Here is a 24,494-nt window from a genome sequence, read left to right as displayed (position 1 = left end):
ATATCAAGGGAGAGACAGGACGCAGAACAGTGGACGCCTGTCCCTCACATGCCATGTTCGTACGCATGTGGTGGGAGTAATGAGGAATGGCATACGCGGCCTTCTCCCTGCAAGCGACCTTCGGATTGTGTTTTTTGCACGTGTGTGTGTGTGTGTGTGTCTGGCATGCAGCACGCAGCCGGGGGGGCTAATGCGCTCAGACGGCGGGCCCTGTGCGAGGACCCACTGCAGCCTGCCTCCGCCTCGGCGTCATCCATGGTCTCGGGGTGAAGGTGAGCGTGCCGGCGAGGGCACGGCGTGCGAGCGCTGGAGGAGACGTCGGGGGCCGGGGACGGGTCGAGTGCACTGCATCACAGCGGAGCGGCGGGCGGAGGACTGGTCCATCGCAGTGATTGGTCGGCGCTCACGCTGACGCAGGCAGACGGCACACGCACGGAAATAACCAATCCTTTCCCCGTATAAAGACACACACATGCGCGCACGTGCGCTCGCACGCACACGAATGCACGTGCACACACACGCACACATGCACTCCCACATACACATACACACACACACACACACACACGTATACACTTACACACATTAATAAGCAGGTTCACACACATAAGACACACACACAAACACACGTTAATAAGCAGGTACACACACATAATACGCGTACACACAAACCACACAGACACACACACAGTAGCCAATTGAGGAGGATTACCCGATTACATAAATCATAAATACCCAACTATCTCTGAACTAGCCTCTTTCCTCGACGACCCGCTAGTGAGCATGATGAATGAGCCGGCGGTGAGCGTGTGGTGAGAGCTGCGGACACGGTGCAGACGCAGGGCCTGCGTCGGCAACGCACCGCTAATAATGGGGCGGAGCCAATCAGGGTTTAGGCCTGTCATCACCACGGTAACGCGGCCTGGGAAAAAAGGGCCCAGGGAATATCTGGCCCGCGGAACCTTGTCGCTGTGTGTCATCTCTAAGAAAAGCCAGGGCTGTTAGTGTTTGTGCTGTGTGTGTGTGTGTGTGTGTGTGTGTGTGTGTCTGTGTGTGGGTCTGTTGTGAGAGTTAAATTACTTTCTGATGCCAGGGGGAAATGAAGGGCACAGCCAGTCAGTCTGACCAGGCTGGTTTTATATCTGTGTTGGTCTGTGTGTGTTTGTGTGTACAAAGTGCATGCGTCCTTGTGTGTCTGTATGCGTGGGTGTGTGGGTGCGGGCGTGGTGTGCGTGTGTGTGCGTGCGCCCCTGTGTGTGTGTTCGGCAGATGGGTGGTTCTATTTGTTTATGTTTTTGTTTGAGCGAGGTTTCCTCCCTGGAGATGTGAGTGTTGCTGAGCCTCTGTCACAGCTGACAGCCTTCATTCACTCACCGCCCAGGTTGAAGAGTACCCGTCCTCAGTGTGTGTGTGTGTGTGTGTGTGTGTGTGTGTGTGTGTGTGCGTCTCTGACAGAGCGAGATAGAGAAATCCTTTAGGGATTCACTCTGGGCTCGCTGTAAGATCTGCAAAGTGAAGACTGACACACACACACACACACACACACACACACACACACACACACACACACACACACACACACACACACACACACACACACACACACACACACACACACACACACACTATAGTGTTGGACAGATACACACATGCACAAACCCACACACACATGCACACACACAAACACGCACGCACACACAGCACAGAGGCTATATCCAGACCTTCTACGTCCTTCCATAACACAGGACACTTCCCCGCTCCTTGTCCCGCCGGCGGGGGGGCCAAGAGCAACAGGCGTAAAGTAGAGGGTTATAAAAGAGCTGATGGGTCCTCTTTGCTGTGGGCCCAGGCTCGCTGCCTTCCACCGCTGCTCGCCCCGCCCACCGTCCTCTGCCTCGCCGGGGTCGGCAGGAAGCACCGGTGCTCCGAGGCGTCGACGCATGCGCGGGGGGAACAACACTACACGGGTCAGCGGTCCGGGCCGATCCCAGATTGGGAGGCCGGTTCACGTGCAGCGTGCAGGCCGTGTTTTTCCTGCGATACTTTTGTTTGTTTTCATTGGAGCTCTTGACGGAGGCTGAGCAGGTGTACACGTGGCCGTAGTACACACAGAGCAGGCGTGGTATCGTCGGGATGTGATAGTTTGAGTGGGTATTATTCCATGTTGCCGTGGAAACATGGATGATAATGAAAAATAATGACATGCTTTGGATGGGGCTTTAAACTTTAATTTAAAGGCCGACTTCCGTTTCATGGACCCTGGGTCCTTACGAGGGACTAGGACCTCATAAAGAATGAAGAAACCTTGAGAAGAAGCTCTGCTAATACCATCCGATTTTGTTATACCTCTCCTTCTACATTTCCCGCCATTGACCTTTACTCTGAAATTATTTTGGGGGTTTGAAAGCAACATACAAATATAGACACAGATAGAAATAGATAGATATAGATAGATGTAGATACAGTTACAATTGTCGCTGCAGTTTTGCCTCTCTCTACTAATACTCTGGCATGACTTGGACGACTCCATGTAGAACTAGAAAGCTAATATCTCCATCTCTAACCGTGCGTTTGACACTTTATCCGGCTAGCCAGCTATACTGAGCACTCTTCCGGTGATGATGGGGGGAGGGTGTGTGTTGGTGTTATGAAGGTGTGTTGAGGAAGTTTACCCCCTACCGAAATGAACCCAATGACAGTCTGGCCTCTTCAGGCCAGGAGTGAGGCTTAATTTTTCTGGAGGGGGGGGGGTGATTGAATCCTCCAGAGATGGGAGTCAGCGGTTTATAATAATGGCTTAAACTACTACCCCCTCTCTGTTGCCGCCACAGCGGCCCCTACCCAGGCCGACCTTAGCCTCGCATGACCTGACCGGCATGAGGGTTTCATGAAAGATATACTTAGAATGGGAAAACTCCTGGGTCTGTCTTCATCTGCGCAATGTCGAAAACCCAGGAGAAAATCAACCTATACAGTATACAGACGCAAACACACACACGCGCACCGGCACGCACGCATGCACGCTTGCAAATGCACACACAAACGCACAGACACACAAACACACACACGCACACACACAGAGACAGAGAGAGAGACCACTGTTCTTGAAGAAACAATGTCCTGGCCGATTTCCATGACTTTTGTGTCCAGGATTAGCAGTAGCAGTTTAAGCTGGTTTGTTTTGGTTCTGGTTTGCTTATGCTAACAGAGATTTTCTTCAATCTTCCTCCCACAGTTTGTGTATCTCGCACTGCAGCCGTTGCTTAAAAAATAGTAAATGAGCTGAACGAGCTCCAGCAGAGATTTGTATTCACCCGTGTGTGTGTGTGTGTGTGTGTGTGTGTGTGTGTGTGTGTGTGTGTGTGTGTGTGTGTGTGTGTGTGTGTGTGTGTGTGTGTGTGTGTGTGTGTGTGTGTGTGTGTGTGTGTGTGTGTGTGTGTTGTATTTTGGGTCGAAGGATGTTGCTGTATTAGCCAAGGGGGTCACGGCACTAATCTTGTTAGCCATTAGGCGAGTGGCCCTTTTCCATTGGCACATTTGGCAGCGCCGAACCAAACCATGCCGCACTGATCTGCGTTTCCATTACCAGTCTAACGCGGCAAGCTGTAACGTCAGCTCTGCTCTCTGTTTGGAGCGAGAAGTTGTCTCTCAAGTCGTAGGAAGACAGACAGATAAAAATACAATAACTGTGCGTTCCTGTGTCTGAGATAGCCATGCACGCCGAGTATGGCTAGAGTTAACAACAGCTTGATTTAGTATTCGTATGTTCCTATAACTGTATAATTAAAAAAGGGTTATGACGGTTTAGATAGAAGCGCACCGCGGGGATTTTAGTTTGACGATATTCGCTTGCCAAAGGACAGATTTCTTTCATGTTCTATTCATTGCCATTTTTTCCAAATATCGAGGACATTGGTGGCACTGTGGGAAATATGTGTGAAACATTGTCTAATGTGTAAACCAGACTAATCTCAAATAAATGGTCTCTCAATGATCTTTTAAGATTAGGAAGCATAAAGGGAGTATATTGAACGTCCAACTGAAATCGAAGATGTAATAGTCTTCAATAAGGGTGGGTGTTTGCTCGACTCAAGACAAGTGTGTCTCCTGTTAAAGACACATCTCCAAGTGGGTAGCCCTGCTTTAATGGAGATGCAAATCCCAGGCGCGCTGTGCCACTGTGAGAGCAAAACCACGACAAGCAAGGCCAATATAGCCCTTCCTGAAGCACCCAGCCGACCCACGGCCCTGCGCTGAGGGGACACCCCGCTGGGGTCTGACACTCTCCCAACAGGCTTCACCATCTGTCTCTGTCTGACTCTCGTCTGACGCACGGTCTGACCGCCATCAACCCCCCCCCCCCCCCCCCCCCCCCCCTGCCTCATCCGATATATTCCAAGTAAAAATATACTAATTACTTAATAAAGTACGTTTTGTTATTTTGTAAGCTATTAGTGACATTAAGATAATTAGTCTTTAACGTTAGGGTAGGCTATTTATTTTAGAAGCATTTGTTGAAACTCTCTTTACATCCCGACAGCAATCAACAAATCAAATGCTCAAAAATGATACACATACAATTCCGGTCTCTCAGGCTGTCACAGGCCTTTAATAGGCCCGTCCAATAATTTCATTCGGTCCGAATAAAATGATTGGATGGCCCATCTGTCTGTCTACTTGCCAGCCCGGCTACCGGCGCACACTGCCCATGCACCCATTGAGCATGACCAGAATCCTCCACCATGCGAGGCAGACCTCTTCGCTAAAGCTGGCGAGATCGTCAAGTGTCATGAGAGGAGTTGCTTTGGAGAGGGCTGGGATTTATTTTATTGGCTGCTTTCAAAATCGATCTTACTCTGGCTGTTTTTTCTCCAAATTGCCAACTGTAGCTTTAACATTATGTATTTGTTTGGTATTTTGTTCATTAACATGGCTCGCATATCTCTCTCACATATATTTAAATCCTTTCGAAAACTATTTCCCTCCCATGGGGAATCATATTCCACAGGGAAAAGAGCTCCCAATCCGGAGGGGTAGATAGCTCTTACTTTTCCGCTTGCAGTTCGCTCAAAAAACGATGCCACGGATGAAGTAGCAACTTGTGACGTGTGTAAGGTTAAGAGTGGTTAACGCATTGGAAGCTATTTGTCTTTCCACCCGGTGTAAGTGACCCAGAACCGGTCCTCTGGTGGCACTCTGCGACTGCAGACGGTAACCGGACTCCGGCCGTCCTCCGGGTCGTCCCTCCAGATAAAGCTCTAATTATATACACGGTGCTGGCAAACACTGGGGGACTCTGGGGAATTATAGGTGTTAACCGAAGAACGCGGTTTGCTCGCATTGCGGGGGAACGTTTTGGGCTGCGTTAAAAAAGCTTTTTGGATAACTCCAGCTCTCTTGTCCGTGAGATTTCTACTGCATTCAGGAACGTTATCAGTAAACATAGTATAATGGTTAATTAGGCCAGAGCACTTTATTATAGGGTTAGTTCATTTCCTTTCACCCTCTCTCTCTGTGATTTAGTGTTGTGTGTGCACAATATGCATGGCTGTATAGGTGCATGCAATTATCACTTTGTCTGACTTGTGTATGTGTATTTGTGTGTGCATTTGCTTTATAACTTGCAATCCTATCTGTGTGGTTGTGTGTGTGTGTGATGTGTGTGCGGGTCTGAATGCATCTTATATGCGTGTGTTATATATGTGTGCATGCAATCACTTTGTCTGACTTGTGTATGTGTGTTTGTGTGTGCATTTGCTTTATAACTCACAGTCCTATCTGTGTGTTTGTGTGTGTGTGTGTGTGTGTGTCTGTGTGTGCGTGTCTGAATGCATGTTATATGCAGCATGTGTGCATGTTTGCATCCGCATGTGTGTGGTTTGCATGAGTATGTGTGTTTTTGTGTGCTTGTGCATTTGCTCTATTACTTTTCTTGTTTGTGTGTCTGTGTGCATGTGTGTCTGTGTGTGTGTGCTCTATAACTTGAAGGCATGTCAGTCAATCAGGAGCCTTCCTCTGAGAGTTTGGGTTCATTTGAGGTCATGGCAGCAGGAATGGTTTTGTTCCTCCAAAACAGAACAGTAAAAAAAAGTCTGAGCTATAAATGAACGGCTGCCTCTCCTTGACCAGACTGTGCCTCTCTGGTCTGTGAACACATGCACATGCACACAGACACACACGGACACACAGACACACAGACACACACATGCACAGACACAACACGCACACACACACACACACACACAAGCACACACACACACACACACACACACACACACACACACACACACACACACACACACACACAGAAACAGACACATAGGGCCCAGGCAGTCTTCCAGTGGTTCTTGCCACATTAAAACCCATAGGGCCATGGAGAAGGCGGAAGGCCCTCCATCGTACACCCCTCTTGTCTATCAGCCACATACCTTTCCTCTTGTACTGCTTGGTCCATTCTTCTTCGGACCGACCGGGTTAACGAGTTAAAGCGTTGTGTTGTTTTTCCATGCCCATACAGAGGGGAAAAAATGGACCGTTAATTAATTGTAAAATGACTGTTTTTCCCCTCCATGCAATTGACAGCCCCCAGCCCCCAAAAGGTCAAAGTTAAGAGAGATTTGTTAGATTGATTTGATGGTTGAAGTCCTGTGGTGAGTGGGCTTGCCAGGCCTGCCTCTCGGAGACAGCTGGGGCAATTTGGGGCCGAAAGGAAAACACAGGTCATTGATTATTTAAATTCTTCAAACTCTATTTGTGCTACCACTGAATAACATTGATGCGACTTTGCTGGTGCAGTTTTGTGGATTTGTCAGACTCCTACATAATCCATTATGTAGGAGGAGGATTACTACTCACTTATTAATTATGAATTGTCAATTCATGATCCGCAAACATCCATTTCTATTGATGGATTAAAACAAGTTGTTTGCCTTAAAGGTGCTGTAGGTAAGATGTAAGAGCCATAATTTGAGTATAATTGCTTGGTTAGCAACAGCAACGCCTTCCGTCAGCTATGAGCGATGTTTCTTTGGTTGTTTGAATTCAAAATCTGGCACACTTCTCTGTGACTTTGTTTGTATGTGTGTATGCTGTACGTATCATACAAACAACCTATCTCTCCCTTCCACATCAGTGCTCTGTCTGCAAGTTCCCTCCCTCGCCGCCACCCCACCCACCCTGATTTTGTCGATTGACATGGCATGGCGCGGTCAATGTATCAATACTGTGGACTAAATACAATGTATACCATCGGGCCCCAACGCAGCTCGGTTATCAGCTGACACTTTCGCTCGCGCGCATTAATGTACAGGTCAGTTGAGGGGGAATGAACAGATTCACAACAGACACCGGCCTCCGTCTGCGTGTCTGTCTGGCGACAGCGCTACAAACGGTTGTGGTGTTTTGCATTAACATCAAAGGTTCGTGGCCGTGACAAGGCCAAATGCTGGCCTGCTTAGCTCATCAGCCATTTATTGAGCTCTACTTCACGGCTGTTGCGGCCGCGAGCCAAACACCTCTCGGGTTATCTGGTGCTGTTGATGTGCTCTTGAGCCAAGTCAGACCAGGAAAGCTGTTGCGTATGTTGCTAAGCAGTCACTTGCAATTCCCGGAGTAATTGAAGGCCAATTTCGCAGGATTGGTTGTAGGGAAGGACACGTGTGCTTTGCTGTTTGATGTCTCTCCGAGGATTGCTGCCACACAAACACACACATGCACACGCGCACATTCAAACAGACACACACACGCACACACGCACACACACACACACACACACTCTCGCCCTTTCCCTTTCTCTCCTTTGTCTCTTGCTCCTTTGCACTATAGCTCCCTCGCCATCTCTCTTTCTATCTCTGTCTGCTGACTGCAGTCTGGATTTTATTTTTGTAACACGACGATGTCTGGCCTGCCCAACGACCACTTGTTCCTCTCATCGGACACCATTATTGATATTAAGCTGGTGTTCCCGACGGACCTTCCGGAACACGACAGGAACTGTGGGTGATTGGATTGGACATTGATCAGGGCCCCTGGGGAAGGTGACCTATAGTGGGTGTTCATGAGGTCGAGGATGCTTTCACTCCCCCCCCCCCCCCTTTGGTCCACTGAAGTACTTCCCTGACAATTCACCCCACTATCGCCCTTTTAAGCGGCCCACTCTCTCCACGGGATATCTTTGAGATATTTCTGTGCAGTAATTTTTCTAATAATGTCGAACTACTCTCCCCCTCTGCTGAAGTGGACCCATGTGTTCCTATGTTCATCACGACAGGCTGTGAACACGCAGGTTCTGCGCATCCGAAATCCCTCACAGTACCAGGCTGACTGTGAGGGAATCATTTCACTGCACAAGGTCAAATATCTACCTTAGCAGTGCTTTAGAATCAGATGGTCGTTCTACTGCAGATGAAGAGTGTGTCACTTTTGCAAAAGGGAAGTTAATAGCCTTTCGGCCAGTCTTTAAGTGTGCACCAATCTTCTCACTTTAGGGTTTGTGTCTGGCCACCACCAATTGGCCCCGTCTCTTTTGTTAAGAGATGGTGGCCTTCACTCTGTGGTCGCCCTCCTCGTCCTTCTCTGCTTTAACATTATACTCCCACTCTCTTCTGCCTCACGCTCTTCTATGACTCTCTTCTCTTCTCTCACTCGTCTCCCACTCTCTTCTTCTCTCCTCTCTAACTCTTATCTCACTCTTCTGTCTCACTCTCTTCTTTAACGCTCATGTCTCACCCTTCTACCCATCCTCGCCTCTCTCCCTCTCTTCTTCTCTCTTATTAGCCTCTTCTCTCTCTCACTCTCTCTTTTGTGTCACTCTCTTCTTCAACTGTCATATCTCACTCTCTTCTTCTCACTCTCTTCTTCTCACTCTCTTCTTCTCACTTCTCAGTTCTCACTCTCTTCTTCCATGCTCTTCTCTCACTCTTTTTGAGTCCTAGCAGAACCAGCATGGAACCGCGATGCACCATTGTGACCCTGTCTTTAGCATTAGCTTCCAGGACAGTGGATATCTCAGCTAAGCTCCAAAAAGCGGGACAGATCAGGCTGGCGGTCGCCCCCCCATCGGGGGCCCAAGCGAGGGGCCAACCTTTGGGGTCGCTCCCTTCCTCTGTGCTGTAGACCACTGTGATGCACTGAGAGACTATCAACACATGCAAAGAACACAAAATACACATTCGAAACGGTCCCCCCCCCCCCCCCACACCACATATTTGCCACGAAATAATGCATTTCGTCCGGCTGTACATGGCTGTGTTTAGCATGTGCATGTTCCAAACCGTGCAGATGATCGTGGACGTGTTGTGCACATCATAAAACAGTGCAGGAAAACACAGATGCCGGACAAAAATCGTGCACACACATAGAGTCTTCAGTTATGGTACTGGGTTATCACCTTGGAGTTGAGAGAGAGAGAGGAGGGGGAGGAAGGGAGAGGGGGGCGTGCCCATCGGACCTACAGCTCTTCATCTCAACGTGTTTCCGTGTCGTGACCTGAATACCTCACCCTCCCGCTCATTAACATTCCGTCAAGGCACTAATCGCCGCCACCGCCAACGCGGTTTTCAGCACAGCGTGTGTGTGTGTGTGTGTGTGTGTGTGTGTGTGTGTGTGTGTGTGTGTGTGTGTGTGTGTGTGTGTGTGTGTGTGTGTGTGTGTGTGTGTGTGTGTGTGTGTGTGTGTGTGTGTGTGTGTGTGTGATGCCATGCACAAGCTGCAGGGAGGTACACACGTTGAAAAGTGCACTGCAGGTGATTGAAGCCCTTTCATCTGCCTTCCAGGACCTTCTCTTACCAACCGACGGAACCAATCAACTCTCGCCCCAGCGGTGAGACGAGATTGGTTCTGTCAGTTGGAATGTTGTGATAGAAAATAAAGAAGAGGATAAAGAAAGTGCCGGAGCTTTTTGTTTCTTTTCTTGTGTCCCCGGCACATAAGGTATTGCTCGTACCTTCCTACTGACGGAATCAAACACGTTTCTAGGTTTGAGAAGACAAAGCGAGTTGTTAGGCGTCTTTTCCCCGGGTGCATACAGTCATTCTTCTGCTCTTATCTGTTGATTTAATGTCAGTATTAAATCCATCAACACGGGTATTTGTCGAGCACTTAAGGATAATGGAAGAAGTAATTGTGCGTGTGATTGTCGGATGTAAATGTTTGAGTACTTACTCAAGGCGTTGGCAGGTATTGTACCTGGACGCTTTGAGGAGTGAATTCAATCGTTTGTTGATAAGGTCATTAGTCACATGTTTCTGCCACCGTCTGTGTGTGTGTGTGTGTGTGCGTGTGTGTGTGTGTGTGTGTTTGTGGGTGTGTCTGTGGGTGTGTGTGTGTGTGTGGGGGGGGGCATGTGTGTGTGTCTGAGTGTGTGTGAGCTGGGGCCATATGAGATACTGTATGCTCAAGACACAACTTGTGTTGATGATGCATACACACCTATACATAAATATACCCACTAATGACCATATCCTTTCTGTTTTTTACTACAGAAAAGCTATATAACTCCAACGGACGCGACTTGAGAAGGGCGCTGTTCTCCCTGAAGCAGATATTTCAGGTAACATCACACTGTGGATGTCATCTGCATATGGCAGTGTGTTGATGCTGATAGACGGGGTGTTCATGTCACTTCATGTGGAGCCCAGCAGCGGGGATCCTGGCTGAGGAGTCAGCAAAAATCTTGCGGCAGAGCGACTCGCTCCTGACACCGCTGACCCCACCTGCTGGTGACTTGGTAGAATGCGGACAGACAAACAGGACAATTATATCAGAACCAGAAAGAACTTTATTGCCCATGAGAGTTGGCAAATACAAGGATTCTTTTGATGGTAAATTGCCAAGTATATAAATACGAAACACAACTCTGCATGGATTTGAATAAAATAAAAAATGCGTCTGGGTATTATCGTAAAAAAGTAAGTGTGTGCCAACACGCGAGACAACCCTCTGCTGTGCCGTCTTAGATCTATTTAAGATATCCCGCCTCATTGTTACATTTTAAATCACTTATAATTTCATTTGGGCTTCTGATCTCTCTGTCTCTGTCTCTGTCTCTGTCCCTCTCTCTCTCTCTCTCACTCTCACTCTCACTCTCACTCTCACTCTCGCTCTCACTCTCTCTTTCTCACTCTCTCTTTCTCTGAACCAGGATGACAAGGACCTGGTCCATGAGTTTGTGATGGCTGAGGGCCTCACCTGCCTCATCAAGGTCGGGGCGGAGGCCGACCAGAACTACCAGAACTACATACTGAGAGGTATGCCCCGCACGCACCCACACACACACACACACACACACACACACACACACACACACACACACACACACACACACACACACACACACACACACACACACACACACACACACACACACACACACTGCGATCCAACAAAACATTGCAACCTGACACTTCCAGCGGTGATGTTATCACCCCTCCCCCTGGTACCCTAGCCCTACCCCTGGTACCCTAGCCCTCCACCTGGTACCCTAGCCCTCCACCTGGTACCCTAACCTTCCAACTGGTACCCTAGCCCTCTACCTGGTACCCTAACCCTCCACCTGGTACCCTAGCCCTCCACCTGGTACCCTAGCCCTCCACCTGGTACCCTAACCCTCCACCTGGTACCCTAGCCCTCCACCTGGTACCCTAACCCTCCCCCTGGTACCCTAACCCTCCACCTGGTACCCTAACCCTCCACCTGGTACCCTAGCCCTCCACCTGGTACCCTAACCCTCCACCTGGTACCCTAACCCTCCACCTGGTACCCTAACCCTCCACCTGGTACCCTAACCCTCCACCTGGTACCCTAACCCTCCCCCTGGTACCCTAACCCTCCACCTGGTACCCTAACCCTCCACCTGGTACCCTAGCCCTCCCCCTGGTACCCTAGCCCTCCACCTGGTACCCTAACCCTCCCCCTGGTACCCTGACCCTCCACCTGGTACCCTAACCCTCCCCCTGGTACCCTAACCCTCCACCTGGTACCCTGACCCTCCCCCTGGTACCCGAGCCCTCCTCATGTGGCCTTTGTTGTGTGACCTGGTGCTATGCATTGTTTCCACACAGGATTAGTTCCATATAGGTTTTCTGTGTTCCTGTCGGTTTGATGTCGCATTGTTTTACGTTTGAATCTGTTTTTTTGATCCCTAGGGGATGAATCAAAACACATTATTATAGGATGCAGATAATAACAACATCAAAAATAGAGTACCCTGATGGCTGTCTGCAGCAAAGGTTGATTCTATCGGGCCTGACAATATCAACTCTGCGTCAGTGTGCTAAATGCCCTCAATGTATATGTACATTTAACTGATGAGGAGTTAATCAGAATGTTTTCATTCTCTGTTTCTGTTTCTCTCTCTCTCTCTCTCTCTCTCTCTCTCTCTCTCTCTCTCTCCACCCTCCCCAGCAATGGGCCAGATAATGCTGTATGTGGACGGTATGAACGGGGTTATCGCCCACGCCGAGACTATCCAGTGGCTCTACTCTCTCATCGGCTCCAAGGTATGGACCACAGCCCCCTCCCCCACCCACCTCCTAAAAGCCTGGTTCCACTTTGCTAATGGTTGCCCCAATTTGAACGGGTTTAACACTATAAACGAGAAGCGTGGAGACATGATAACACACACACACACACACACACACACACACACACACACACACACACACACACACACACACACACACACACACACACACACACACACACACACACACACACACACACACACACACACACACACACACACACACATACATACATACATACATACATACATACATACATGCTTGAACCCAGGTACATATTCACACTGAAACACACACTCACACACACACAAACATACAGGCTTGAACCCAGGTACATATTCACACACACACACACACACACACACACACACACACACACACACACACACACACACACACACACACACACACACACACACACACAGAGAGACACACACACACAAACGCTGGTTGTCTACTGGGTCTGTAGAACTGTATTTGGCAGTCTCAAACCTATTCAAACTGTTTTATCTCTCACACACACACTCAACAGAAACACACTCACACACTCACACACACTCTCACACATCTGCTGCTGGTTTGGTTGCGTATCGTGACCCCAGGGTGCCGTGTTTCCTTGTAGTTGCGGTATTGTTTTAAAAGAGCACACACTCCTGTTTTCATTTTGCCCCAGACTATAAATAATCTGGCATCTTCTTTCACTGTTCCATCATGTCCTCAAACACACACACACACTAATGCGCACATCCAAACATACCCGCACACCCCCCCCCCCCAAACACACACACACTTACATTCACACACAGGGTAGAAGCTGTCATTATACCTGTCTTAGAAACCTCCATAGCAAATAGTCTTCTATAATATATGTAATATGTGTGTGTGTGTGTGTGTGTGTGTGTGTGTGTGTGTGTGTGTGTGTGTGTGTGTAGTTCCGGCTGGTGGTGAAGACGGCGCTGAAGCTGCTGCTGGTGTTCGTAGAGTACTCCGAGTCCAACACCCCGCTGCTCCTCCAGGCCGTCACCACCGTGTCCGGGGACCGAGGTACAGCCCAGCGGCACGGGGTCGGGGTCGGGGTCGGGGCCACGCCCACAAGGGTGGAGCTCCCTCCCCCCCACTCCACAGGCCCTCTACCCAGTAGGGGACACACTGTTGTAGCTCATCACATGGATTAGGGGTCAGTTCCAATTCAGGTTCGGCCGTGCACCAGCATAGACCGAAACTAATAATAATAAATAATAATACATTTAATTTAGAGGCGCCTTTCAAGACACCCAAGGTCAACTTACAGAGCATATAGTCATCATAAATCGTTTAAAAAAACAAGACATTGTGGAAAAAAATAAAAAAATAAATAAACATAATAAATAAAAAAAACTAGTCGAGTAAATATACGTCGGTTGAATGGTGCGGCGACAGACAGAAAAATGGTCCATCTATTCGCAGCGCTGTTCGATGATTGGCTTGAAGAATGGATGAATGCCTGAATGAAAGCATAGACAGAGCGATGCGTGGGTGGATGGGACAATGAATGGATTGACGTCGATTAAATATACGGAAACACGAGTAAGAAACACAAGTAAGATATATCTGGACGGACCGACAGGGTCTTATGTTGGACCGCAGTCGTTTGTCCCGTCCCCTGATGAAGACGTTGTGACCCTCCAGGTTGTAAAGCGTGGGCCAGCACCATGGAGATCCTGGATGAGAAGGACGGCGTGGACACAGAGCTGCTGGTCTACGCCATGACCCTCATCAACAAGGTATATTCAAACACAGCTGACCGGATGCCATTCATTCCCATTGGAAACACATAACCATGTATGGACAGGCATTCACTAATACCATCACAACCCTTATCTCTCTCTCTCTTTCTTTCTTTCTTTCTTTCTTTCTTTCTTTCTTTCTTTCTTTCTTTCTTTCTTTCTTTCTTTCTTTCTTTCTTTCTTTCTTTCTTTCTTTCTTTCTTTCTCCCTCTCCCTCTCCCTCTCCCTCTCCCTCTCCCTCTCCCTCTCCCTCCCCCTGCCCCCTCCCTCCCTCTCTCCTCTGTCCCAGACGCTGGCAGCGCTGCCCGACCAGGACTCGTTCTACGACATGGTGGATGCTCTGGAGGAGCAGGGCATGGACACGGTGTCCCAGAGGCACCTGGGGCGGAGGGGCACCGACCTGGACCTGGTGGAGCAGCTCAACATCTACGAGGTCTGGGGGCACCGCCGGGACGACCAACTCACACACACACACACACACACACACACACACACACACACACACACACACACACACACACACACACACACACACACACACACACACACACACACACAGAAACACACACACACATACAGACACACTCTGATATCGTGCTAAACACAGAAACACATATGCACGGCGAACAAGTACACTTGTGCCATATACACATCCTGTGCAACATATCCATGCACAGACATGCCCATGACCACTCCCTCGTTCATACACACACACACGCACACACACACACACACACACGCGCAAACACATTCATGCAGAGAAACGGACGCAAAAGCAGACACACGCACCCGCACGCATACCAACACACACATACCAACACACAAAAACATAACTGCAGTATGAACCTGCTGCCCAACACACACACACCCAAACACCCACACACACTCCCTCATGTATTTACACAAGGACACACACACTCAAACACACAGACACACACACACACACACTTCTGCGTGGTCTCTTCTAGGGCTGCAACAACAAATCGATAAAATCGATTACTAAATGCGTTGGCAACGAATTTGGTCGTCGATTCGTTGTGTCGCGCGATTAATAAGTTACTCATAGGCGCAGCACTGTTTACAGCCAGCCGCCGACAGGTTGGTTCATGGTTCATAGTTCATGCACGCCCACAGCGAGCTTTAGTGTGAGCGACCACAGCTTGTATTTTGGTCATATCTTAAAACTGGACTGTAGGCCTACATAAAAGTGTTGTACCTTCACTGTAATATTAATATAATAATATAATATTTAATATTATTTGTAATAGTTCCGGGACGTTGGAGCAATAACCTGGTGTTTTTGCAGTCTGCACTGTGAATTTGAAGTAATGTTCAGTTTTTGAATAAAGATGCGGCAATTCAAAATGTTTCTTTTATTTATCCGATTCATCGATTAATCGAAAAAATAATCGACAGATTAATCGATTATTAAAATAATCGTTAGTTGCAGCCCTAGTCTCTTCAGCGTGTGCTCCCTCTCCGTCCCCTCAGGCGACGCTGCGTCACGAGGACGGAGACGACGGCGGCCTGCCACCGCCAACGGGACGCAAGGACCGGCGCCGGACCAGCATCGAGGGCGGGGACAAGAAGTGTGGCCTGGAGAGGAGGCGGAGCCGCAGGGCCTCGCTGGGGAGGTCGGGCCACGCCTCTCCTCTTAGCCCCGCCTCCCCGCATCGAGCAGGCGGCCGTCCCTTCGGTGGAACGCGGGACGCGAGCGAGAGGTGAGAAGGCGCGGCGGGGGGGCAAGAGGGACAGGAAGCGATAGAGGTCGACACAGGAAGTGTGAAAAGACGAACGAGGGAATGAGTGTGAAACGGAGTGGCTTGAAGTTCTGTCTGTTGAGGATTCTGAGTCAGGATCAAAATGGCTGTTATTATTCCTTTTGCACGGTTCAAAATCTCAAAGAAGAAACTTGAGGAGCAACAGGTGTGACATTGTGTCTGTCACACAATGTCCCTCCTGACCTTTTACCCTGAACTCCTCTGCTCCCAGGGCTCTGTCAGGTGGCCTCCCAGCCATGTAAGTTCAGAGGTCACACAGAGTAAACCCGTCTGTGGTCTGCTGCCTTGTTACTTACTACGATGGCAGTTCATCCTGTCCACTTTTTTTTAACACAACGTTTCAAGTGTGCTTCCCCTTAAAAACAAATGACTTCAACGAACACTGCTCCCCTCTTACCGACCCAGCTGTGACGTCCTCAATGCACTAAGCAGGCACACAAGTTTAATTCAATTCCTTTTTGTGACGCTAACGACCTAGCGTGCGTAGCATCAAACTAACTTGTTGTGGGCAGCTTGGACGGAACCTAAACGTTGGGGGTGGTTTCATGGAGAGCAGAGGTAGACTTTGTTAACCCTCAGGTAAACGTGGTTAACTCGCAGGTCAACTCTGGCTTATATTGTGGTGTATGTGTGTGTGTGTTTGTGTGTGTCCACTGCCATGTGTGTGTGTTGTTACGGAGGAGGAGATGTGTCTGGAGAAGGGTTTGAATGCACTCCTAAACGATGGCGACAGGTTCAGGTTTCGTCCGGTAAATACATCCTGTTCCGTATTTACCCGATCTTTACACAAAGCACATGAGCCACACACACACACACACACACAGACATGCACACAAACACAGACACACACAAACACAAACACACACAACAAACACAACAAACACTTGACCACTGTGTGTGTGTGAGACAAAGCCATAATATGCCACCCACCTATCCCACACACACACAGACACACACAGACACACGCCACTGCCCTTGTGTTGTGTAACACCACCTGGCAGCGTGCTAGGGCCCCAGAAGCAAGTCTGGATTCATCTGGTTTCACTGGAGAGAGAACGTCTGGATGCAGAGAGCTGATCCACAATCTGCCCAGGGCACCTGGTCACGGCCATCTATGAGGACTGGCAGAGCCGTGTGCTGGTGTCAGATCAGCCTTCCCACCCCTCCCTCCGCTTCCACCTCAACCCATCTCTCCTGTTCTTCTTCTGCGTGATGCCTGCTTGTAAACTAACCACATCCTCCACTAGAAGCATGACCTGTAGACTTTGTACAAAAAGCTCATTCATTCTTTTTTTCTGTTATTTGTTTTCCATCTGTCTTTCTGTTTGTCTGTTTGCCTTGTTTGTTACTTTTATTTTGGTGTATACTGTTGCATGTATTTTTTAACTGTCAATGGATAATAGATCCAATTCATTTTTCATATCATTTTGTCTTCTTCACTGCAACCGTTTCAGAATCAGGAAAACATTTCAGGACCTAGATATACAGTAGATGGCTTTCTAGCTTTTCACAGATATTGCTTTAGATTCAGAAATTAGATCATAAAATAATTAGTGAAAGTAAATCGATAAATGAATTGGCCCATAGGTCTTTGGCAGTGCCAATCGACAACACATACGGCAGTACTAAATATCCCTACTAATGAATGATGTTTAGTATTCTCGAAATAGTCAAACATGGTAGAAGATTGCGTTCAGATTGCTACGTCACGGGACTCTGATCACATCACATGGTAGTGAGTAGTTCTCAGCCTCATCTGCTCTAAGGTCAGCATAGTGACCTTATCAATCATCCATTATATCTCTTGTGTTTCGCATTGCATGATATTGTCTCTCACCTCTTATTCTCCCCTCAAATCACCCGTTCTTAGTGGGTTCCCCTGTCCTTCTTCCATCTGTTCATCAACATTTCCCCACCCTCCCACCACACACACGCAGAGATGAGGTATTTGAGGAGGAAGAGGAAAAGCCAGAGCAAGAGGCGGAGACCCCGGTGACGGAGTCAGAGTCTGACGGTGGTGATGATGATGATGATGAAGCTGAGGAGGAAGCGGGTGCTGATAGGCTCTCTAGTGTGACTGGCTCCAGGTATAGCTGGACAATTTATTTTGGGTGACATTCTATGGTGGTGGCTCTGAAACGGGTCAAGCAGGGAATCCACTTTTCACTGTCCTTCTTGTGTATGTGTAAACAGCCATTTGTGGCGATCCATCTGTTGTCTGACATTAATGGATGGATGTGTAATCGTCATCATAAGCATCATCTCAACCCATCCAATAGTTAACCTTCATCCACCTCTCATCCACCCTGTCTCCATCCACCTCTCTAGCTCCTCCCCCAGCCTGGCTCGAACGTTCACCTCCCCCATCATCCGAACCACCCTGCAGTCCATCACCGTGTCCTCCTGGAGGCAGGACAGGCACAAGGACAAGGACAAGGAGCAGGAGGAGGAGGGGGAGAAAGAGAGGAGGAGCCGGCAAACTCCCCCTGCTCTCCTCCCAGCACCTTCTCCCCTACCACCACCGCCAACGCCGCCATGTGTGGTCCAGTCTCGCTCTCCAGTCTCCGGCGGCCGCCAGGCTCCGGTCGTGAGCCCCGACCCCTGCGTCCCGGCGCCCCAGCCCTCGCTCCTGGCCTCGCTGCTGGCCCGCAGGAGGACGGTGGTGACCGTCCCGGCCTCCAAGGAGGCCAGCCCTCCGCCGCGGGGCACCTCGCACCCCTCGCCCGACCGGCTGCCCTACCTGCCCCACTCGCCCTTCCACCTCTTCTCCTACGACCTGGACCAGGACTCGCCGGCCCCCCAGCCCTCGCCCCCAGCCGGCCCCGTCTCAGGGCCGGGGCCCGCAGCGGGCCACACCACCAGAGCGGCTCAGAGCGGGGCCCCGGAAGAGGAGGCCCCTGGGCCCACGTCTCCAAGGTCAGAGAAACGAGGGCCAGAAGGGTGGCTCCGTTGGGCTTCGACTAACGGAAAAGTGGATCATGATCTTCTGCTCCCTCTTGTTCCTTCTCGTCTCCCCCTACCTCCTACCCCCACCCACCTGACTTTCGGGCACCAAATCGGCACTCTCTTCCCTCACCTTTGGGCTCGGTCTCTAACTCTTTCTCCTTCCACGCTCCTGCACAGCGTCTTGTTCTGAATCTTACGGTACCTCCCGTCATCGTCACTGCACTTCCTTCTTCCAGTCCTCACGTCCTGCACTTATGTCTTGGCACTGTCACTTTATCACTTTATCCCTTTCAGCCCTCTTCTGCACAATCCCTTTGTGCTTTTTCCTTTTTCTTTCCACAGAAACCTTTTCACCCTCCACCCGAATAACCTTCACGTGTTCCCCTCTGCATCTTCACTTGCTGATTTTTGACATGGTTTTTCTTTGTGTCTCACTGGAGCGAACTAGCAATCAGCGATCCTCTGACAATGGGTTTGGGAGGTTTTCTCAGTGCTTTGTTTGAAGAACACCATTTACTGATCATCAGCATGCTGGGATGTCATCTGAGTATGATTGTTTTTATTGCGTGCAGTGTTAATTCAATTCAATTCAATTTTATTTGTATAGCCCTTAATCACCATTACAGTCTCAAAGGGCTTAACAGGCCGATTATTTATGACAGCCCCCTTTACCCAAGCCCCATCAAGGGCAAGAAAAAAACTCCCTCGAAATTAGCAAGGAAGAAATCTTGAGAAGAAACGCATAGTAGGGGATCCCTTCTTCCAGGGACGGTCAGGAGTGCAATGGGTGCCATAATTGACATACAGGTTAAGGCTCACATTCACATTATACTGTGTGTGGGGCCATTGGTGGTATCCAGAGATGCCTCGATCAGGAACATGAACCCAATTGAACCCTGCTGAGTCAAACAAACAGCGTCAGACCCACAACGTGCCATAACTGGTTCAGCGAGGGGATCTTTAAAAAGGCATTTCCCAGAATCCCCCCTTCTGCGAGAAAATGCTAAACAGCGGTCCAGGGGTCTTCCATCAGAGGTCTCCTGCCGCCTAACGCTCTCTGCTTACGCCACCTTTTAACCCCCACCCCTCTCTTCCCTTATGCTCTCTCTTGCTCTTTGCAAGAGAGAGCCCATCAGAAATCCCCTAAACTACTCAGTCAGCGGGTCTTCAACATTGACTCCCATCTCAATAAACACGACACTAACAGTAATCTTTGTCCCTCTGTCTCTGGCTCTCCTTCTGTTTCACCCCACTTTTCATCTACCTCTTACTCTGTCTCTGTCTTTCTCTCTATTGCTCTCTATCTACATCCCTCTCTCCATCTTTCCCCCTTTACATCTCTCTCTCTCTCTCTCTCTCTCTCTCTCTCTCTCTCTCTCTCTCTCTCTCTCTCTCTCTCTCTCTCTCTCTCTCTCTCTCTCTCTCTCTCTCTCTCCATATATTTTTCTCTCTCTCTCTCTTCACCTCTCACTCGCTCTACCGCTCTCCATATATCTCTCTCCCCCCTCTCTCTCTCCCCCCTCCAGGCCTGCTCTGGGGGGTCTGCTGTCTTCCTCCTACAGGCAGCATCAGGAGTCACTGGCGGCCGAGCGAGAGCGCCGCCGTGTGGAGAGAGAGGAGCGTCTGCTGCGGATCGAGAGGGAGGAGAGGAACAAGCACAGGTCTGTGGTGCTCTTTGTTTCATCTTCAAGGCGTAGGGGGGGGGCGGTACCTTCAGGTGATTGACAGGAGGTTAGAGTGCTCGCACTACTTCGTTATCCTCCTGCCTGAGGTCAGACGGGACGCCTCTGTGGCGATAAACACCGTTAGAGGTGCAAAGTGGAGTATGAGACCTTGCGTGCCGGCGCTAGCTGGGCTAGCAGCTAACTGATGTATATATCTCTGCAGCCCAATGCATAGAGGGCATCGACATTATTCCAAAACAATTATCTCTTGACATTGTGTTGAGAGTTGTGGTAACAGTTCAAAAACAATGTGCTCACATCACAGCCAAAATACATTCAAGTTTCAGCAGATTAAAGTTGATAAAAAAAAGTTACAGAAAGTCACTAATATCATATTTAACTGTGATAAAACAATATGCAACGAAGGTGGTAATGCTCGCTTACCACCGACAAAGAAAAAAATGGGACACCTCATCGTGGTTTATTCCTTGCTACCACTGGAAAGCAAATGTAGGTGGAAATGAGAGATGATCCTTTGGAATTTAATTCCATTGTCTCAACAAAACAAGCTAAGCGGCTGTGTGCTAGCATGTTGTAGACCTGAGGGGGATTGAGAGGGAAGATTGGTTGGATTGAGTCGTTGAAAAAACATCATCTGTTATTAACTTGTATTGTTATGTTCATTTTATTCTTTTTGGCTTTTGTAGTGTGATAAATGATGAAGCATGGTTTGGTAAATAGATGATAGATGGTAAAAAGAAAGAGATGAAAGGCAGAAAAAGAGCATTACAGCACCGAAAAGTTAATGTTAGTTTCATGATGTCTTCAAGACCCTCTGTACGAAAGGTCCCTGTTAGTGAATGTGTCAGGATGACTTTATCATTCACATGACATGTTGTGCATGTGTGTGAAGCTTCGACTCAAACCCAAAATGTGTGTCCCTCACAGTCGGGACTATGTGGATAAAATGGAGGAGGCTCGCCATGCACGGGAGGAGAGGTGAGTGTGTGCATGCTCAGAACACACAAACACACACACACAGACACACAAAACAGAAGGACACACACACACACACACACACACAGAGTTAATCTCCGGGGGGATATACTTTGGCCTGTGGTCGGGGAAGTTCGATAATGGCGTAATTGTTTTCAGGTTAAAAAATTGCCTATTTCTGTGTTGCCAGAGGGCCTTGGAAAGTGTGGAGAATGTCTTTGCTTTGTCTGTCCGTCTGTTTCGGCTCTTTCACAACAAACTGTATTTTAAGTGGCTCCCGCTGCCAATGGCCTGATTGTGTTGGCAGAGAAGCTGTGAGAAAATCATCCGGCGAGATTTGTCAGGCTATTTACACACACACACACACACACACACACACACACACACACACACACACACACACACACACACACACACACACACACACACACACACACACACCACACACATTGACACATGGCATGCACACACTCACTTAAGCATGCATGGACGCACACATGCATGCAAGCACACGCACTCACACACACACTGATACATACTGTGCACGCGCTCACTCACTCATGGACATGCATGCAGGCAGGCATGCCTACTCTATCGCTACTCTCACACACACACACACACACACACACACACACACACTGACACACGCTCAAGTACACTTACACAATCAAACATAAAGAGATTCACTTGCAAAGCAATGTTTGTACACATGAAATGAACAAAAAGCTCTGATAGACGTTAGTCTGTGTGCAGAAGGGAATCACAGGAACTGGGGGATTCACTCCAGTGGGTGTCTGAGGTTCGGATTTAGCCACTCAAGCTTATCCACGAATCATGGACATATTTCTGTTTCCACATGCTCTCCATTTTATTGAATCAGTTGTGTAGTTCACTGGCTGTTTCTCGGTGTTGCTGTGATCTTCTGTTGTGCCAGCCAAGCCAGCCTTGTACTGTGGGTTTACCAACCATTGTGTCTTGTACACCTTCTGCAATCACCGCAAGATACAGTGAAGAGAGAATGATAGGGAAGGAAGTCAGCACCCACCAGCAACTTATTCTATTGATAATAATGATGCAAATTATAATAACTTTATTTTATGTTCCTTCCGTAAATTTGAGGATGCTTTACGTACAAAGTATATAACATAACATAAAGGTATATGCAAGCATGACGTACAAAAGTACACACATAACACACAGGACAGTGAAACCGAGGGGTGAGGACTAAGTATTGTTCGTCTTAAGTCAAAGAAGGATTTTTTAAAAAAGGCTTTGAAGACAGTGGAATCACACAGATTTTTTGGGAGAGAATTCCAGAGTTTGGTCACGGCACTGAACCCTCTGGCCCCCCACAGCAGCCATTTTGGTTTTGGGGACTAAAAACAGGCCAGTGCCTGATCACAGTCGACAATATAGCTATTGTTATGTCATACCTAAGATTCAAGGGTGCATCATTAAAACCATTCCATGTGCTGACCAAAGTGTTTTACAATGCCATTAGTGAATTCTTAGCATGGGTGGCCACAGTGGGACTCGAACCCCATCCCCCACTGCCATGCTCTTACCAGTGAAGCTACCCGGGAACGCCATGTTCAACATGTACAGCGGGACGAACCACTTGAACAAATTATCTATTTGGTTCGGAAAAGTTCAGTTTGTGGAAAATGCATGAATTCATTTAATCTTACTTAATCCTCACTAATCCCTGTATAGAAGTCTAGGACACAGGCTCAGCACTGTTTTTTTTTGGGGGGGGGTTATTTTTATAGACCATAATAACACTAGGACAAGCTTGGAGAACCGGGGACTGAGAGGGAAGGAGGGTAGATGGATGGAGGCAAAACAGAAATGTTCCCTTATAGCGGAAGAGTTCACACTGCAGTCCCTGATGTATATTTAGTTTGTTTGTGATTCCCAGTCGGTGTGGAAGTGACAGTAAAAGTGTTTCCTTGACTTCCCCCCTCAGTAGATCTATGGGGTTGAGGTGGGGAACAGGATGCCCTTTACGTCACCACCCACTAACCTTAGGTAACATACCGCCTTGAGAACGGGGCGCCCTTACATGAAATAGGGGCAGAGATGAGGATATATATTTGAATCAAAATGCAGGAAGCGATCAAACAACAAGGAACAACAAGGGGTTGCTTTGAGGCGAGAGCCCTCAGACGCCGTGCGCTTCACGCATCTATAGACTAATTCAGGGACATTGAGTGAGGATGTGTGAAATAAGACGTTTCAGCTCATGTGTCGGGGAAATATTGCAAGGGTTGTCATCCTTAACCCTAAATTGTCAACTGATGCAGAATATAAAGATCTATGTTATTATCTTTCCCTAGTTCATATTTAGCTCACATAGCAACAGCCATGCATTCATATTAGACACACACACGCACGCACACTCACACACCTACACACACACACAAACTCACACACACTGGACACACACACACACACACACACAAACACACGCACACACACACACACACACACACACACACACACACACACACACACACACACACACACACACACACACACACACACCATGGATTACAGCATACACACACAACTCTGTGTCTTTCTCTGTCTCCCTGTTTATCTTTCACAAACAAACTCCGTTTTTTTTAAATAAATTAATTCAAAACAGTAGCTGCACAAATTCATTAGATGCTAGGAGAGGGAGGGAGCTATCAGAGAGGGAGGGAGAGAGTAGTTAGAGAATAGTGAGAGAGCAGTGAGTGCGTAGGTGTGTTGTGCCAGTTCTGGCAAGCAGCTTTGCCAGTGAGGTTTGGGAAACAGCAAGAAGAAGAAGAAGAAGAA

The 24,494-nt window shown here is 48.5% G+C and overlaps 1 protein-coding gene across 1 annotated transcript in view; it reads left to right on the top strand.

Moving 5' to 3' along the window:
• The window catches only part of fhod3a (formin homology 2 domain containing 3a), a 55,246-nt gene that overhangs the window by 13,171 nt on the left and 17,581 nt on the right, over positions 1-24,494 (top strand). The window contains 12 exon segments of the mRNA XM_060042911.1: positions 10,482-10,549; positions 11,141-11,246; positions 12,403-12,497; positions 13,454-13,565; positions 14,190-14,284; positions 14,577-14,720; positions 15,779-16,008; positions 16,280-16,306; positions 18,006-18,155; positions 18,397-18,984; positions 20,541-20,675; positions 21,627-21,677. Coding sequence (XP_059898894.1) covers positions 10,482-10,549; positions 11,141-11,246; positions 12,403-12,497; positions 13,454-13,565; positions 14,190-14,284; positions 14,577-14,720; positions 15,779-16,008; positions 16,280-16,306; positions 18,006-18,155; positions 18,397-18,984; positions 20,541-20,675; positions 21,627-21,677 — 1,801 coding nt within the window.

Source organism: Gadus macrocephalus, chromosome 22 (genome assembly GCF_031168955.1).
Source record: "Gadus macrocephalus chromosome 22, ASM3116895v1".
NCBI lineage: Eukaryota > Metazoa > Chordata > Actinopteri > Gadiformes > Gadidae > Gadus > Gadus macrocephalus.
Note: the sequence above shows the minus strand (reverse complement) of the source record. Positions and strands in the feature narration are given on the sequence as shown.